At 51.6% G+C, this 15819-nt stretch overlaps 6 protein-coding genes and 1 non-coding gene across 7 annotated transcripts; 5 read left to right on the top strand and 2 right to left on the bottom strand.

The window, feature by feature from the left end:
• The first annotated feature begins 395 nt into the window (after positions 1 to 395).
• Positions 396 to 910, top strand: LOC116268115 (uncharacterized). Its single transcript, XM_031649923.1, is given in 2 exon segments — positions 396 to 536; positions 578 to 910. Coding segments are annotated over 2 exon segments (474 nt in total).
• Positions 911 to 1722: 812 nt separating this feature from the next.
• Positions 1723 to 2660, top strand: LOC116268114 (uncharacterized). Its single transcript, XM_031649922.1, is given in 2 exon segments — positions 1723 to 1821; positions 1824 to 2660. Coding segments are annotated over 2 exon segments (936 nt in total).
• A 93-nt stretch (positions 2661 to 2753) lies between these two features.
• On the top strand, positions 2754 to 2826 carry TRNAK-UUU (transfer RNA lysine (anticodon UUU)). Its single transcript has one exon. It is a non-coding gene; the product is annotated as a tRNA-Lys (tRNA).
• A 2217-nt stretch (positions 2827 to 5043) lies between these two features.
• LOC116268113 (uncharacterized) lies at positions 5044 to 5990 on the top strand. The gene is made up of 3 exons (XM_031649921.1): positions 5044 to 5055; positions 5204 to 5657; positions 5743 to 5990. The coding sequence occupies exons 1-3, from the start codon at positions 5044 to 5046 to the stop codon at positions 5988 to 5990; spliced, it is 714 nt and encodes a 237-aa protein (XP_031505781.1).
• A 1936-nt stretch (positions 5991 to 7926) lies between these two features.
• LOC116268112 (uncharacterized) lies at positions 7927 to 9127 on the top strand. Its single transcript, XM_031649920.1, is given in 6 exon segments — positions 7927 to 8076; positions 8079 to 8607; positions 8610 to 8789; positions 8792 to 8860; positions 8863 to 9023; positions 9026 to 9127. Coding segments are annotated over 6 exon segments (1191 nt in total).
• Positions 9128 to 9176: 49 nt separating this feature from the next.
• Positions 9177 to 10051, bottom strand: LOC116268111 (uncharacterized). The gene is given in 2 exon segments (XM_031649919.1): positions 9177 to 9503; positions 9506 to 10051. Coding segments are annotated over 2 exon segments (873 nt in total).
• Positions 10052 to 14175: 4124 nt separating this feature from the next.
• Positions 14176 to 14853, bottom strand: LOC116268110 (uncharacterized). The gene has a single exon (XM_031649917.1). It carries the CDS (start codon positions 14851 to 14853, stop codon positions 14176 to 14178), a length of 678 nt encoding a protein of 225 aa, XP_031505777.1.
• Positions 14854 to 15819: the final 966 nt, after the last annotated feature.

Genomic DNA, 15819 nt, shown 5'->3' with positions numbered 1-15819 from the left:
TCCTACATACACCAAGTCAACCGTCTTTTGAATACGCAGAAAGATAAAAGGGTGACGGTTGCATTATTGCGCGAAAATAGTATCCTCCCTCAAAATTGATCGTATATTCTCGCATATCACCACCACAATAAAATCCCTCCTCGACCGCCTCCAATAACACCCCCAAACTCCTCGCCCCCCTCGCCAACAAACGCCCCCTCTTCTTATCAGCCGGCTGCAGCCATTTTTAATAATAATTATTCAATTACTGAATCACCTCCCCCCAAAATGAGCTCTGAGTACCTCAAGAAGCCAATTCTCTCAAAAAAGATAGAATCCAAGTGCCTCAACGGCTTTGCCTACACCTCCTGCGAAATGCAAGGTAAACATCCCATAATTCAGGCTGGAGACGGTCGATGGAAGACGCTGTCCTTTGCCAGGAGCTAATCGATGGAGTTTACCTCTTCGGGGTCTTCGACGGTCACGGCGGACCATAGGTGGCCCACTTTGCTGCTCAGAACCTCCCCAAGGAACTCCTCAATGACCCATCCTTCAAAGTCAAAAACTATTCCAAGGCCCTCACCAACGTCTTCAAGAGGATCGACTAGCTGCTGCTGAGCCCACGGGGAGAGGAAGAATGACGGTGATCGGCAAGAGGCTGGGCGTAACGCTCGGATCCAAGGAGAAGGTGAGCTACCGAGCTGGAACCACCGCTGTGGTGCTCCTCATGACCAAGGACCGCTTCTACGTTGCCAATATCGGCGACTCCAGGGCGGTCCTGTGCAGGGGCGACAACGCAGTTGCCCTCTCCACCGACCACAAGCCCGATTCCCCCTCCGAGAAGGCCAGAATCGAGAAGGCGGGAGGCTACGTGCAGCTGGGAAGGGTGAATGGGTCGCTGTCCCTCTCTCGCTCCTTCGGCGACTTCTAGTACAAGCACTTCTCGAGCCGTCCCTACGAGGAGCAGGCGGTGACTTCGCTGCCCTAAGTAACCGAAACCGAGAGAAGTTCCCACGACAACTTCATCATCCTCGGCTGCGATGGAGTGTGGGAAAGGTACGTCGCCAATAACCAAAAAATGGTGAGCCACATCAAACTGCTGAGGGAGAAGAACAACGACAAGAAGATAGTGATGGACAAATTGTTCAACGACCTGGTTGCCAAGGATTTAAAGGAACTGGTGGGATGTGACAACATGAGTGCCGTCCTCATCGAACTTTTTTGATCTTCTTTTCGTATTGCTAGAATTAGAGGTATCAGATTAATCAACGTTAGATGGATGGTAATTTGGCAATTTTTTTCCATACAGAACATGCAGGGGTGAGGCTAGCCAGGATATGTAAAGATAATATCGTGATGATTGCACTCATCGTAAGGGGAATGGTGAGGATAGCCAGTGGGCGAGTATTTGGTTGGCTGAAAATAGTTAAGCAATCATCTGTTTTCCCAATATTTCGACTTCCGCACCCCAACCCATAAAATAGCAACAATAATCCCAATCCAAAACATGTTCAAAGAGCAACAGCATCATCCCTGCTCTCCCAATCCTCCAAAACCAATCCCTCCTATTCGAAACCGTAACAATATTTCTCCAATTTCCCCTCCATTCCCAAACAACCGCCCATTTCCTTCCTGCGGGAGGCTCTCTGCGCATTTTTTCAAAAATAAACTATCACTGATGCTGGCGTCCACTCTACTATTAGTATAGAATTAGAACCTTCCATTTATAACCATTTTCTATTCATGAAGAACATCGACGAATACCTCTGCACCCTCGAGAGCCTCGGAGTCATCCCAGAACGCTAGGTCAAATCCATCTGCGAAAAGGTACTGCCCACCCTACCAAGGCCAAGTAGATCCTGAGCTAGGAGCCGAACCTGGTGCATGTGCGTGCTCCGGTGACTGTGTGCGGGGACACCCACGGCCAATTCTTCGACCTGCTGTAGATCTTCGAGATCTGCGGGAAGCTGCCGCACACGAACTACCTGTTCATGGGGGACTACGTGGACCGCGGCTTCAACAGCGTGGAGACCTTCCTCTACATCCTGCTGCTCAAGATCAAGTACCGCAGCCGCATCACCATCCTGCGCGGAAACCACGAGAACCGCGAGATCAACAAGCTCTACGGCTTCTACGACGAGTGCCTCAAGAAGTACGGCACCGACCTCATCTGGAAGATGTTCGCAGATATCTTCCAGTGCCTCCCTGTCGCAGCAGAAATTTAAAACCAGGTCTTTTGCCTACACGGAGGACTCTCGCCCGAAATCGAGACCCTCGATCAACTCAGGAATATCAATCGGTTCCAAGATGTGCCACATAACGGCGCCCTCTGCGACCTATTGTGGTCCGACCCTGCGGACGAAGGCAAGACAGGCTTCAGTTCCTCTCCTCGTGGGGCCGGGTACTGTTGGGGCGAGGACATTTCGGACAAGTTCCTGCGGAAGAACAACCTGAAGACCATCTGCCGAGCCCACCAGTTGGTGATGGAGGGGTACAGCTACGCCCACAAGAACAAGTGCGTCACCGTCTTCTCCGCCCCCAACTACTGCTACCGCTGCGGAAACCAGGCAGCTGCTCTCGAGTTTGGAGACACGCTCGAAATCAACTACCAGAAGTACGACCCCTCGCCCAAGGAAAAGGAAACCGAACCCACCCGAAGGGTCCCAGAGTACTTCCTATGATCCTCTATTCCACTTATTCATGTAGAACATCATTCCCATCCTCATGACGAAAAAGACGAGTAATTTCTTACCCACAAGCAGAGGATAGCACCAACCCGCGTAGCTCAGTCGGTAGAGCGTTAGCCTTTTAAGTTAATGGTCGAGGGTTCGAGCCCCTTCGCGGGTGATTTTTAACAACAAGCAATAACATATCACGCAATCTCACTCATATTTCGCCCAGTTTTTCCCACGAGTTCTCGCCGGAGAGCCTACTCACCATGTAGCTCTTGGGGTTCTTCGTGTTGAAGATACGGTCGATGGTGAGCTTGAATGCATCATCTACGTCAACTAGAAACTACTTAGCATCTTGGGTATGAGCTACGCTAGCAGGGGGCAGTCCTCAGTGATGGCGGGATTGCAGTTGGCCTCTATAAGCCTCACGTTGAGTTCGCGATCGATGAGGAAATCGAATCCGAAGATCTAGAAGGCTTGGTGTTTGTGCTTCCTGGGGATCTGGCCGAGGGTGGCCTTGAGGGTGATGGTGATGATGCGCTTCATCTCCTGCTGGATGCGCTGGTAGCTCTTGCCCTGCGCCGACAGGTACTGGCTGAGGAAGGCCATGGGGCGCAGGCTGTGGGCGGTGCTGTAGGTGGGACTGTGCTTCTGCAGCGAGTGGTTGGTGAGGTGCACGAAGTTGTTGCTCAGCGAGGAGGAGTCCAGCCGGTAGGGCGTGGAGGTGAACCGCAAGTAGCCCTCCTCGAAGACGAAGAACTGCCCCAGGTGGTCCAGCAGCACCCACATCCTGATGTCGAACTTGTGGCCCTCCAGCAGCAGGGGATTCTCGATGTATTTTTGGAGGATCAGCGACCGGCTCGACCGCACCGCTTCCTCGACCGATCGCTCCACCTCCGCCGCGTTGTGCATGCTGCACTTGACGCCGTTGAGTTGAGGAACTGCTCCAAGCTGTTGAAGAGGTGAATGTCTCGCCCCTGGTTCATGTTGGTGGGCTTCATGATCCAGGTGTTGCTGAGCGTTGTGTTCTCCTTCACGTAGTCGAAGAACTAGAGGAACTCCCGGATGCTGTCCCGCAGCAGGTGCGCTGGCGCCTCCTGGTCCAGGTGGAAGGTGATCGGCAGGAAGTTTAGAGAAATCTGAGTGAAGGAAAGCCCTACATTCTTCTTGTCGCAGTAGCTGGTGAGGTTTTCGTAGAGCCTTCCCTTGTCGGTCATCTGGTAGGAGTGGGGCACTCTGCTGACCACTTCCTTGCCGCGCAGTCTGCTGGCCTGCGAAGCATTGAGGAAGCCCCAGATCAGGCTGACGTCTCCGCTTCTGGTTTCGCTGCGGACCCACCTCCCTCTCTCCTCCAGCAGTCTCGAAACCAGTTCTTCGTTGTTGCAGTGATCCATGAGATAGTACTAACTACTTCCATGCGTACGGTGAGCGTCTTCTGCGTGAAGTCCATCTTCTGCGAGACGGCGGTCCTGCGCGCGAGGGAGGAGCGTCCGTTGGAGAAGTACTTGATGTGGTGGGACTGGCGGGAGAGGAGGGTGTCGACCTTGCTGATCTCCTGGCGGAACATGGCGCTGTTGAGCTTGCTCTCGAGGGAGAGCAGCAGCGAGGGGTGCGTCCCCTGCGCAGTGGTCGTCTTTATGCGGTGGCTCCGCTTACGCACGCTCATGTTCTCACTCATCGCTGTTTAGAAAGAATACAGTCCTATAATCCTGTTGGAATTCATTGGCACTGACAGTTACAACCCCCCTCCCGCCCACACCCTCGCCCCGCCCCCAACTACCCCATACTTATAATCCCCCCTTAAGGGTCGTCATCTGGGTGGGGTTGCTGGAGAGTTGAGTGGTGATAATGGATGAGTGAAATCATTAGGTCTTCTGGGGATTGAGGAGTTCCTTGATGGCGTTGGTCTCGTACTTGTGCTTGTTCTGGTTGTTGTTTTTCTTCCTCCGCAGGAACTCTCCCCACGGCGAGGATGCCTCTTCCTGCTCTACGCTCGCCAGCACTTCTTTGTTCTCGGGTTGCGGCTCGTGCGGTTCCTCGGGGGTGCGGACCAGAGCGATCAGGCGGTCGAAGAGGTCGGCTTCCTTCTCGTTCTGTTCGAGCAATTCGTAGATTTCGACGTTGTCGGTGATGATCTTTTCTAGATGGTGGAAGCTGTACCCTTGAGGATGCGCTTCTCGGTCTCGTCGATCCTGCGCTTGCGGTAGATCTCGCTGACCGCGTAGAGGAGCTTGGCCTGAGGCAGCTGCAACTTGTTCATCGTGGATTTATTATGTAATTGTAGTACAGATCTTCACCACACCACAAACACCATCAACAAGAACAAACTTTATGCGCTTTGGAAGAGGAGGGAAATGTCCTGGTGCTAATTTGATGGTGCTGCGAAACCAGTATGGGTGGTGATGTTAGTGTATCTACATATCTAGATGATAAGTTGTTCATGTGAGTGTGTAATTGTAGTTGTTTTGGTAATTGATTAGCGCGTGTGATATAAGTTCAGTTTGGTCATTGCTATATGCTCTTATATTAATATGAATAATAGTGAGCCTTAGATCCGCACCCAGTTCCTCAGGAGCGAAGCATCCGTCGGCATCACCAGGGAAAGCTTCACCCGCCGCTTCCTCTACGCCGCCGACCCCCACTCCGACAACTACCTGCTCGACCGCTACGCGCCCACGCCCTCACAACTCCAGGGACTCTCCATCGAGCAGGAGAAGGGCATCGGCTACCTCATGGGCGAAATCATCTTCCGGGCGGGCGAGTCGCTCCGGCTGCCCGTCTCCACCACCGTCGTCGCCGCAGCCATCGCCCACTACTTCTACTCGCGCCACGGCTTCCTCGACCACGACTTCCGCGACGTGGCCATGGGCGCCACCTTCCTCGCCTGCAAGTCCGAAGAAACCCTTCGCAAGTCCTACGAAGTCTCCGCAGTCTTCGACCACGTCTTCAAAGTAACCCCCAGCTATAAAGGTCTTCGAGGGACAGCGTTCCCCAGTGAAGCCACAGGTGCTCAACTCGACCGAGTACGAATACATGCGGAAGAAGGTGATCCAAATGGAGAACTAGATCCTCTTCGCCCTGGGATTCTAAGTCTATCGACTTTTCGACATCCCGCACCGCTACATCGGCGGCCTCTTCATGACCTTCGACCGCCACCCTGAATCCCGCCGCATCTGCCAGCTCTCCTGGACGCACCTCAACGACTTCTACCGGACCAACTGTCCCCTCTTCTACCCCGGCCCCACCATCGCAGCGGCATCGGTCTACTTGGCCATGCTGAAGCTGGGCGTGAGGATGCCTAACGTTCCCTGGTGGGTGCTGATCGAGGCCCACCTGTAAGGTATTGAGGAATTGGTTGGCTAATTGGAGGCATTCTACGAGGCTGCGTCGGCCCACCGCTTCTCTCTGGAGTGGGCGGCGGCGCAGCTCAGCGAAGTGGGGGATAGGCACCAGCTAGTCAATGTATTCCCTGTGAATTATTATAGAAAAATCATACTCGACATCAACTCACAACTCAAAATTAAAAAAGAAATCATAACATAGCCTCGCCCATCCCCACAACAACAATCCCATCAATAACATCAATCCCATCAATCCCATCATTAGCAATACTAATGCAACGATAACACAACAGCCACAACAACCACAACCACAACAGCAGCGCTTACGGTCTGATGATGATTCCTAGAGTAGAGAACGCAGCCGGTAGAAGAAAAAGAAGAAAGAGAAGAGCAAGAAGGAGAAGAAGGACAAGCGGAAGAAGAAGGACAGGAGGAGAAGATCTGATGACAGCAGAAGCAGTAGGAGCGTCGACCGAAATAAGCACAAAAAAGGTCGTCAAGTGAACAGGAGTAGAGACAGCCTTAGCCTCACCCAAGAAACAACGATGAAACTCCCAAAATCACCAAACCAGAGCCAGCCATCCCATAGCCAATGGTAGCCGAGCCAGTAGAAGTGAAGAGCGAGCCAGTGGTGAAGCAACTGCAGGTGGGAAACTCCAAGGACCTCCTCTCCAAGATCAGCAACCAACTCCAAATCCACAAGATAAAGCGAAGACACGATCCAGTCCCCATGGGAATCTAACCCCAGTCAAGTCCCAGCCAAGCCGCGGCGATTCAAGCGATTCCGAGATCGATTCGGACATGGCTGAGCTGATCCAGATCCGCAAGAGTCGGGGAAGGGTAAGGAGGCGAGTGAGTGAATGATGATAAGCTAATGACATCTGTTTGTGCCATGATCGTAGTAATGATGACAAAATTACGATCACTCCTGCTTGGTGCCCTCCTTCAGCGAGGCCAGGAACTTCGAAAGGGCGCTCTCCTGCTCCTGGATCTGGATCAGCTCGTCCTCCTTCTCGTAGCCCTGGATCGTCTTCCGCTCCAAGATCTTCTTCTCCAGGGACTACTTCTTTGAGATCAGCTAGATCTTCTGCCGCTATAGCTGGTTGCGCGTCGCCTAGGCCTCCCCCAGCATCTCCTTTAACTCGTCCATCCCCTCCTCGGCCTACAGCAGCTTCCTGACGCCGAAACTCACCGAGGATTGGTATAGCGTTTGGTAGGCTGCAAGCGTCATCTTGTGTTCGTCTCTCACGCGCATCAGCAGCACTCCGCGTTCGGGCGACCCTATGGTGACTTCTCTGATGATTTCATCAAAAGCCTCACTAAAAAGCTCCTCCCTGATGGGGCAAATGCCCTATGTGCGCGCCTGGCGGTACTCCAGAGCCTGGTCCAGTGCTTCCTTAAGCCGCACCACGTCCGATCGCTCTGACTTCTGGTGGGACACATACTGCATAAAGTGCTTGCCGTTGGGAGCTTTCCAGTCCCTGGGGAGGATCATGTTGTTCAGCACATCTAAATGGCGAGGAGGGTACCCTAGGGGCTGGGGGTCGCATCCAATGCCTTCTGGTTGGTTTTTGCTTTTTCGTAATCTTCGATGTTGTCGCTGATTTCGATCTCCGCCTCGTACTTTATCAAGGAAAAGGGGGCGCCTGCTTAAGCTGGAGATTACTGTTGGAGTTTTACTCGGCATTGGACATATGAAGTTATATAAAAAAAATATAAACGAAACAAATTCAAATCATAACCCACCCTTTCAACCCATAATACATCCAACCATCCCTCCCCAATATTCTAGATAATTTTTACTTCTTTGACCCTCCCAATAGGTATAAAAACTATCGACGCGAATGCATCCATCCTCGACTTGTTTGATATTCTGCAATGGATGATAAATAGTTTAATATGCTGACCATATTTAATCAAATAATAAATCCACCATGTAGATGGCTACTTTCGCGGTCGAGAACGGCTACGCCGAGGCGATCATCCGTGGCTTCCGAGCCTCCTTCTTCAACGATAACCAATACACCCAGATCAAGAATTGCTCCTCCCTCGACGAGCTCAAATCGGTACGCCTCCACCCATCCAGTTCCTCGAAGATACGGACTACGGATCCTACCTCCTCACCGACAACCCCAACATCTCAGTCTCCCTCATGCGCTCCAAGCTGAAGCGCAAACTGGCCGACGAAATCGAGTACGTGCAGACCAACTCCACCGGATTCCTGGTGGACTTCCTCGACATGATCGCCATCAGGTACCAGCTCGACAACGTGGTCAACATCATCGAGGGACTCAAGAACAAGGTAGACATCGAACTGCTCATGAGCAACATCGACCCCCTCGGCTACTTCCCAGAAATGAGGAACATCAAAGTGCTCGAGGGCGACGACTACTCCGGCCTCTACAAGGACGTCCTCATCGACACGCCAGTGGGACCCTATTTCATGCGTTTCCTCGAGGAGGAAATGACCAAGGAGGGAGGAGACTCGCGCACGATGAACGAAGTGCAGAACATCTTCAAGGAACTAAAGCCAGAGTACATCCGCACCTCCCTCAAGAAGCTCTGGCTGGAGGACTTCGACCACTTCTGCTCCAAACAACTCAACCCCACCTCAGAGCCATGATGCGGGACCTCATCAAGTTCGAAGCCGACTTCAAGACCATACAGGTCATCTACAACTCCATCGGCAATCGCGAACTCAACACAACCGCCAAAGTTCTGTAGGCCAGGAAAAAACTTTGCCCTGCTCTCGGATACCTTTACCCTGACTCCAAGACCGCGCTCCTCAACGCCACCACGTCGAGCAGCTCAAGGAAGCAGTGAAGGGCGTTGCTGGCTACGCTGAGATCATCAACGAGTCTCCAGACCCTCAAAGAAGGAAGATTTCTCAGTTGCCCAAAAGTCTCTGGACGACATCATGTACGACGAGGAGTGCAGGAGATACGCCTTGGCTTTCGACCAGTGCAACCAAGTGGCGGTCTTCTACGCCTACATCAAGCTGAAGGAGCAGGTAATGATCGCTTAACGAAGTAAATCCGCAACATCGTGTGGCTGGCCGAGATGATCAGTCGCCACTTGCCGAAGAACCACCAGGGCTGGCGTAAGATAATCGTGCCGTTCAGTCACTTGCAATGATGCTGAAGAAACCATCATATACCAATATATAAGAATGATAATATGCGTATCAGTTGAGCACGCAGCTCTCGTAGGTGGGGATCATATACTTGATATTGATGAAGGCGTCCTCTCCTCCCGTCTGCTCCAATAACTACAAGGTCTCGCCGATCAGGTCCCCCAGGTTCAGACGCTTGCGCTGACTGTATTCGATCTTGTCGCCGATGCTCGTGTTGTTGTTCCGGAAGATGTTGAAAATGGGCAGGATCTGGCGGTAGTAAGGCACCAACGCCTACCCGATCATCTATCCCGATAATACGAGCTTCTGGATGACCTTGAGCATGGTGGCGATTATCTAGGGGTCGCGCGTGTTGAGGGCGGCTAAGTCACCACAGATCTACTCTTGATGGGGATGATCAGCTGCGGAATCACCGGCAGGATCTTGTTTCCGCCCTTGTCCAGCAGGTCGTATGTGCCCAGGATCGCAAATGAACGGTAGGGGTCGAATTTCTCCCTCGCACCGTCGAAGAAGATCGGCAAGTAGTGGTGGTAGTCCAGCGATTCAACCGACACCTTCCAGACCAGCTTGGGAAGAGAGTTCTGGTGGTCGACGCGGATGGGAAGGTCTCCTCGGTCATAGTAGCGCCTGAACTCAGAGGCAGGGACTTCCCTTTTCTCGAAAGCTCCTGACTTGGGGACTGGTTTTTGGAAGGGCGCCTTCTTCTCGAGGGTGCTGGAGATGCGTCCGCCGATGCCTTGGGACTTGGAGTGCTTGGCGAGGGAGCCGGACAGCGTCAGTTCGTGCACTGGCTCGTGTTTCTGGTCCTTCAGTTTCTCCTTGGGGATGTACTCCTTGGGGAAGTCGCCGAAGGGCGAATGGGGGTTTTGGGGAGCGTATTGGTTTTTCCATGGCTTGTAGCTCTCGTTGTTCTGCTTGCTGAGCATGCCACGGAGCTGGTCCTCGCCTTGGTAAGTTGGAGAGTACACTGGATCTGCGAGGCGAGGTTGTCGCGGCGGAGGGTGTTGGCGAGCGAGCTCTGCTGGAGCTTGGGCAGCATGGGAAGTTATAAAAATAAAATAATTCGCAACTATACTCACTATTTTATTGGGAGGGGAGAGCGGGAGAGAGGGCAGGAGGATAGCGTGTGGGGCATGGAGGATATTGGCATTTTTTGGGTATTTGAGTGAAGAAACTTCATTATACGTTTTAAACTTAAAATATATAACTCAAGCAGGCAGGCAGAAATGACTATAATAGTGCCACTATTATGCAAACCAAAGCCCTGCCGGCGCTTCCCTTCTTCTCTACTTTAGGAATATTTTGGTGTTGAGTAATTGGGACCATTTGGGGGTGAAATGTTGAGAAAATAATATATCTTACTTGCCAAATTAATAAAAAAAGGATAAAAAGTTTAAACAGCATTCATTTTCTTATAATTCAGGGCGGGAGGAGTGGGATAAGGGCGGGTGCGGGTGCTGCTCGGCCGAAAATGACGGTAATCCTGCATACCCATACAAAAATAATTTTACTCCCACCAAACCATGAACATTTTAGACGCCTAGTAGATGCTCGAGGCAGAACAACTGCTACTACAGGTCGATACGCACCCCCCCTACACCTTCCTCCCACCCTCCCTCGCCCTCCTCCCCACCCTCGCCGCACACGCATCCTCACACCTCCACCTCCCCGCCAAACCACTTCAAGAACAAACCCTCAAGATGGTCTCCAACGCACGCCACATCAGATCGCTTAAGAACGACGACCCGAATGCCCTGCTGCGAGCCTTTTCTTATTCAATTTTAGTCTAATCTTTCCTGGAGGTGCGAGGGGGCCGTTTCATAGCGTATGGGCATCAACCATTCCCTGTTGTAGACGCTCAAGTGCAGTCTTTACTCCAAGGACCTGAATTTCAACCACATCGGCAATAAAAATTTGTCAGTGGACAACCTTCAAGCGAAGGCCATGATGGCGAAATTCTTTCATTCAGTACTCGCCAGGAAATAGTACACCCAACCTCACAAGATCAAATACGTCTAGTGGTCCCTCGAAAAGAACCCCATTCTGTTGGAACTTTTTATCATCTTCTACCGGATTATCCTGGCCAAACTGGAAGTTGATGGCGCCGATGACTACCTGCGTTCGCTGGGCTTCATGGAGGCCGTCACCAACCTCATCGAGTATTTCGATATCAATTACCGCAATTTCGGAGAGCTCTTCCTCATCACCGAAGAAAGCTACTTTTTGGCGTCGGTCAACTCCCATTTTGTCATGGGGTAATATTTAGAAAACGAGGGCTACCGGGGCAAAGAATCCACGAAAACCTCAGACGGCAAACTACCCCAGTAGCCCCCAGGCACCTCCAAGGAAAGAGTATAAAATGGCAAGAAAAACGCTGTTTTTTAAAATGACCTGAAACTTTTCAATTTCATACTTGAAAGCGGACGCGAGTCACACATCCACAACGAAAAAGATAACGATATGGAAACCCCCCACTTCAAGGACTCCCATTAGTTTGCCTTCGGAAGGAAAAAAAGGACTAGGAACAGATGAACCGCCAGGAAGAACTCAAGAAAGAGTTCTAGAAATTTTTAATGAACTCGTCAGCAGAGTCAGTCGAAGAGGGCGACCCCGAAGCACCGCCCCCGCCCAAACTTCCCCCTTCCCACCAGGAACTCGCAATAGGCCCCATCACTGAGAGAAACGACCTGGAGTCTAAAAAATAGTAACGTCAGGCCATTCGAGAAGAAGAAAACCAAGCTGCCGTCTCCTTCCTCAGAAAAAGCACCTTCAACTAGAGCCACTAGAGCTTCATCCACTAGCTGGAGGACTAGATATCAGAGCAGCCAAAGCCGAATCCGTAGACTTATCACAAGAACATCGTTTTGGTGAAGGACAAAAACTTAACTTCTTTTTCACCCCAAATCACCAACCACATAAGGAACGAAGGCTTCAGCAGCTTCATGAACGATGCTATGTTCCTAGACCAGGAAGGCAACCAAGATCTCTACAAGTCCTCCTCGGAGGGAATGCAGACAATGCCTTTCTATATACCAACGAATGCCATTGCCTCCAGAGCAAAAGAGGCAAGAATAAGATCGTTTCTAAGGTGGTGTAGTTTAAGTTCATCACTTCCAAGGCGCCACGCTCTCCCAAGTTCCTGCAGAACTTAAAATACTCCCAAAACATCAACACAAACAGTCCCAAGCTCAAACCTGCTCCCATGTAATACCCTAATCTGAAGCCATATCCCAGCAACAAGGAGCTTCGCAAGCCTTCCTTCCTCAAATTCCTCAAAAAGGACAAATAGGCAGCGGATAAATCTTCCTTTTCCTCGAAATCTAGGTCAAAATCAAGAAATCGGCCAAGGATGCTTCCCGATCGCCGATAAAGTAGAAATACTCCCGCTTTGAGCTGGACAAGGAGACAGTGAACAGGATCAACGACAAATGCACTGCGTTTTCCACCATCCTCACCAAGAACCAGCTCGAGTACAAGCCCAAGTAGCTCTACTGCAAGTCCACCACCAACAGGGACGAAAGCTCCCTCAACAAAAAGACGCCCATCTAACAGCCAATCCTCAAAAACTTCGATTCCAAATACCTCAACCACCGTCCTGGCCTTGGCAACAACTGGAAACTCAGCTCCAACTTCCACAACTCGCCCAACCACTTCTAGAAGTCGCGACTGGAGGAGCCTCCCCAGATCCAAACCAGCAGGAACGAGAAGGTGAGAGTATACGCGCCGGTGCAGATCATCGCGCCTACCGTATACTTCAACGGAACACGTAGCGGGACAACCGGGTGACCTTCACGGTGAACGACATGGGGGAGCGCGAGAAGTGGAAGGAGCTGAAGCGGAGCGAGCGGTACATGCGGACGGAGCCGGCCTGCTACCTGCAGGAGAGGATCCTGGGCAACCCCCACCAGAGATATATTTGATTGTCGAATATACAGTTTCTCCTCTACCATCACCGTTAGCTCTTCTCCTCGACCATCCCCCGGCTGAAGCATGCACCGCATAGGTAGTCTCCGTTTATTATGCTCGACCCTGCGCACTAGACGTGGTGCCACTTACCGCATCCGTTGCATTAGACGTAGGCGAGGTCTGGATTATTCGGCTTTCGGCAGAAACAGTCGGAAGCCCAGGTGGAGGGATCAGGAACTAGATTCTTGAGCTCTGAGCTGTAGTTGGACCGTGAGTAGAAAATGGACTCTGGAGCGTTTCCCAGTTCAGCGTATTCCTCGATCGAAAGGAGCGTGCACTTGCATCGGATGGAGGCAACATAGAGGTATATCTTTTCGTTGGAGGGGAAAACCTCAGCAGTGGAGATATAGTCGGCGTAGAGCCGAAGCAAATTTTCAGGCAGGTCGCTTTTCTTGAGCACCCACTCGACCTCGATGAAGGCCTATGGTCTGCCTTTCACCTTCACCCTGATCACTTTTTTCAGCCTCGCCACATAGAACTCGGTCTTGTAGGTGGTTTCCAGCTCGATGAAGTCGCCCACCTGGTACATGACGTCTCTGAACTTGATCTTGGCGAAGTATTCATCTCGTTTGTTCCCTTGTATGTCTCGTAGAGCCTGCGCAGGGTGTGCTGCTTGAGGATGATTTCCTTGCGGTCGAAGATTTGCTCCGAACCGCTTATGCTCTCCTTTGTTATCTTGTGCATTTTTTATAGGCATGCCAAAATAGGCCATTTATGGGAAAAAGTAAACAGATTATATACAATAACCGCCAAATCTAAGAGAAGAATAAACAATAATCCCATCCATCCAATCCATCCGTATAATGATGGTTGATATATGATAAATCCACATCAGAATATCACTTGCTCTTGTTCTTGCTGTCCTTGCATTCTTGGCAATCTTTCCAAGCTCATTTGAGATTCTGATGGCAACATCCTTGTCCAAACTATCGGGGATGATGTAGTTTCTGGTGGGCGTTCCCTCAATGCTGGCAGCGATGGCCTCAGCAGCCTTGATCTTCATCTCCTCAGTAATCACCTTGATCCTGTGCTGGGAAATGGCTCTGAAGATACCGGGGAAGACCAAAGAGTTGTTGATCTGGTTTTAGAAGTCGCTTCTACCGCTACCGTAGACATAGGCGCCTGAACTCTTGGCATCGTCAGGAAGGATTTCGGGGACTGGATTGGCGAGGGCGAAGACAATGCTCTTCTTGGCCATAGTGGCGACCCAGTGACCACGGAGAGCCTTTTCCTGGGAGACTCCGATGAAGACATCGGTGTCCTTGATGACGTCGGGAAGCAGTCCGTTGAGGTTGTCCTTGTTGGTGACTTCCGCAATCTTCCTCTTGGCCTCGTTCATGTTGTTAGTCCTGCCGCGGTAGATGGAGCCGGCTGAGTCGCAGATGATGATATCCTTCACTCCGTAGGAGAGCAGCAGCTTGGCAATGGTGATGCCTGCTGCTCCAGCTCCGTTAATGACTATCTTGCAAGCACGGAGGTCCTTCTCGACCACCTTGGCAGCGTTGATTAAACCTGCAAGGGTGACGATGGCAGTGCCGTGCTGGTCGTCGTGGAAGATGGGGAGCACCTTCAGTGCGTTGAGGCCCTCCTCGATGTCAAAGCACTCTGGAGCCTTGATGTCTTCGAGGTTGATGGCGTCGAAGTTGCCCAGCAGTTTGATGATGGCTTCGATGGCAAGCTGGGGGGTCTTGCGGGGATAGATGCAAACTGGAACCACCTCAACGTCGCCCAGCAGCTTGAAGAGCAGAGATTTGCCCTCCATCACTGGCAAGCCGGCACGAGGACCGATGTTTCCGTATCCCAGAATAGAAGTTCCGTCAGTTACGATGGTGGAAAGCCTTGAAGTTTTGGAGTATGGGTTGTGCTCCTGAGCGATCTTGCGCAGATTGGCTTCGCTGAAGTGAGGTTGATCTTGTGGATATCGTGGAAGCCAAGCTCGATGTGGATCTTGCCGGTGTAGAAGGTGTGCAGTTGGAGAGCGTGGGTGTAGATATCCCTACCGTCCTTGACTTCGTGGCCGTAGGGCTTGAAGTTCTTGAAGTTCTCGCCGTTGTAGTTGAGTCCGTGCGAGATCTGCGACGAGTTGACTAGTCCTTTCACCTTTTTGTGGACGAGGTAGGAGAGGACGTTGGCAGTCTTCTCGGCATCAGTCACCTCAGACTTGGCCAGCTTGACCACTTCCGAGTGCCTCACCACGAGCAGGTCGCTGGGAATGTGGTTCAATTTATGGTCATCCAAATATAGGACGGTTCCGTAGCTGGTCGCCAAGTCCTTGAGGGTGTCGTCGAGGTTGATATCTTTGGCGACGATGAAGGGGAAGGCGTCCAGTCCTGAGTAGTACTTGATCTGTGCGACCAGCCAGTCCATGGCGGGGGCGACACCGGCGGCAGATGCATTCAGGAAGCTGCCATCGGTGACGATGGCGACTGCACGGGGACGGAGGGTCATGGTATCGGCAACAGTCACGTCTTTTCAATGGCTTCGCAGACGGCGCCGACTCCGGGCGAGTACGCCATGGAGAGGATCCTGCGGTTGACCACCTTATTGATGAGTTCGATGGAGAAGAGATCCTTGGCGAGGCTCTTCTTCATTGCCTCGTAGGAGAAGTAGAAGCGAGGCTGGGTGAGCCCACGCAGGATCGAGTGTTGAATGGTCCTCAACATAAAGTCAATAATTTTAAAGGAACAACAATTAAAATGTACACTTATGGCTAAATAATATGTAATTA

This window comes from Nymphaea colorata, unplaced genomic scaffold (genome assembly GCF_008831285.2).
Source record: "Nymphaea colorata isolate Beijing-Zhang1983 unplaced genomic scaffold, ASM883128v2 scaffold0115, whole genome shotgun sequence".
Lineage (NCBI taxonomy): Eukaryota > Viridiplantae > Streptophyta > Magnoliopsida > Nymphaeales > Nymphaeaceae > Nymphaea > Nymphaea colorata.
Note: the sequence above shows the minus strand (reverse complement) of the source record. Positions and strands in the feature narration are given on the sequence as shown.

Bases quoted from the DNA above. Each gene is read 5' to 3' on its own strand.
- LOC116268113 (XM_031649921.1), top strand. The intron at 5,658-5,742 runs GTGCTCAACTCG...TGGGATTCTAAG, and splicing joins GTTCCCCAGTGAAGCCACAG to TCTATCGACTTTTCGACATC.
- LOC116268110 (XM_031649917.1), bottom strand. From the start codon at position 14,853: ATGGAGGGCAAATCTCTGCTCTTCAAGCTGCTGGGCGACGTTGAGGTG.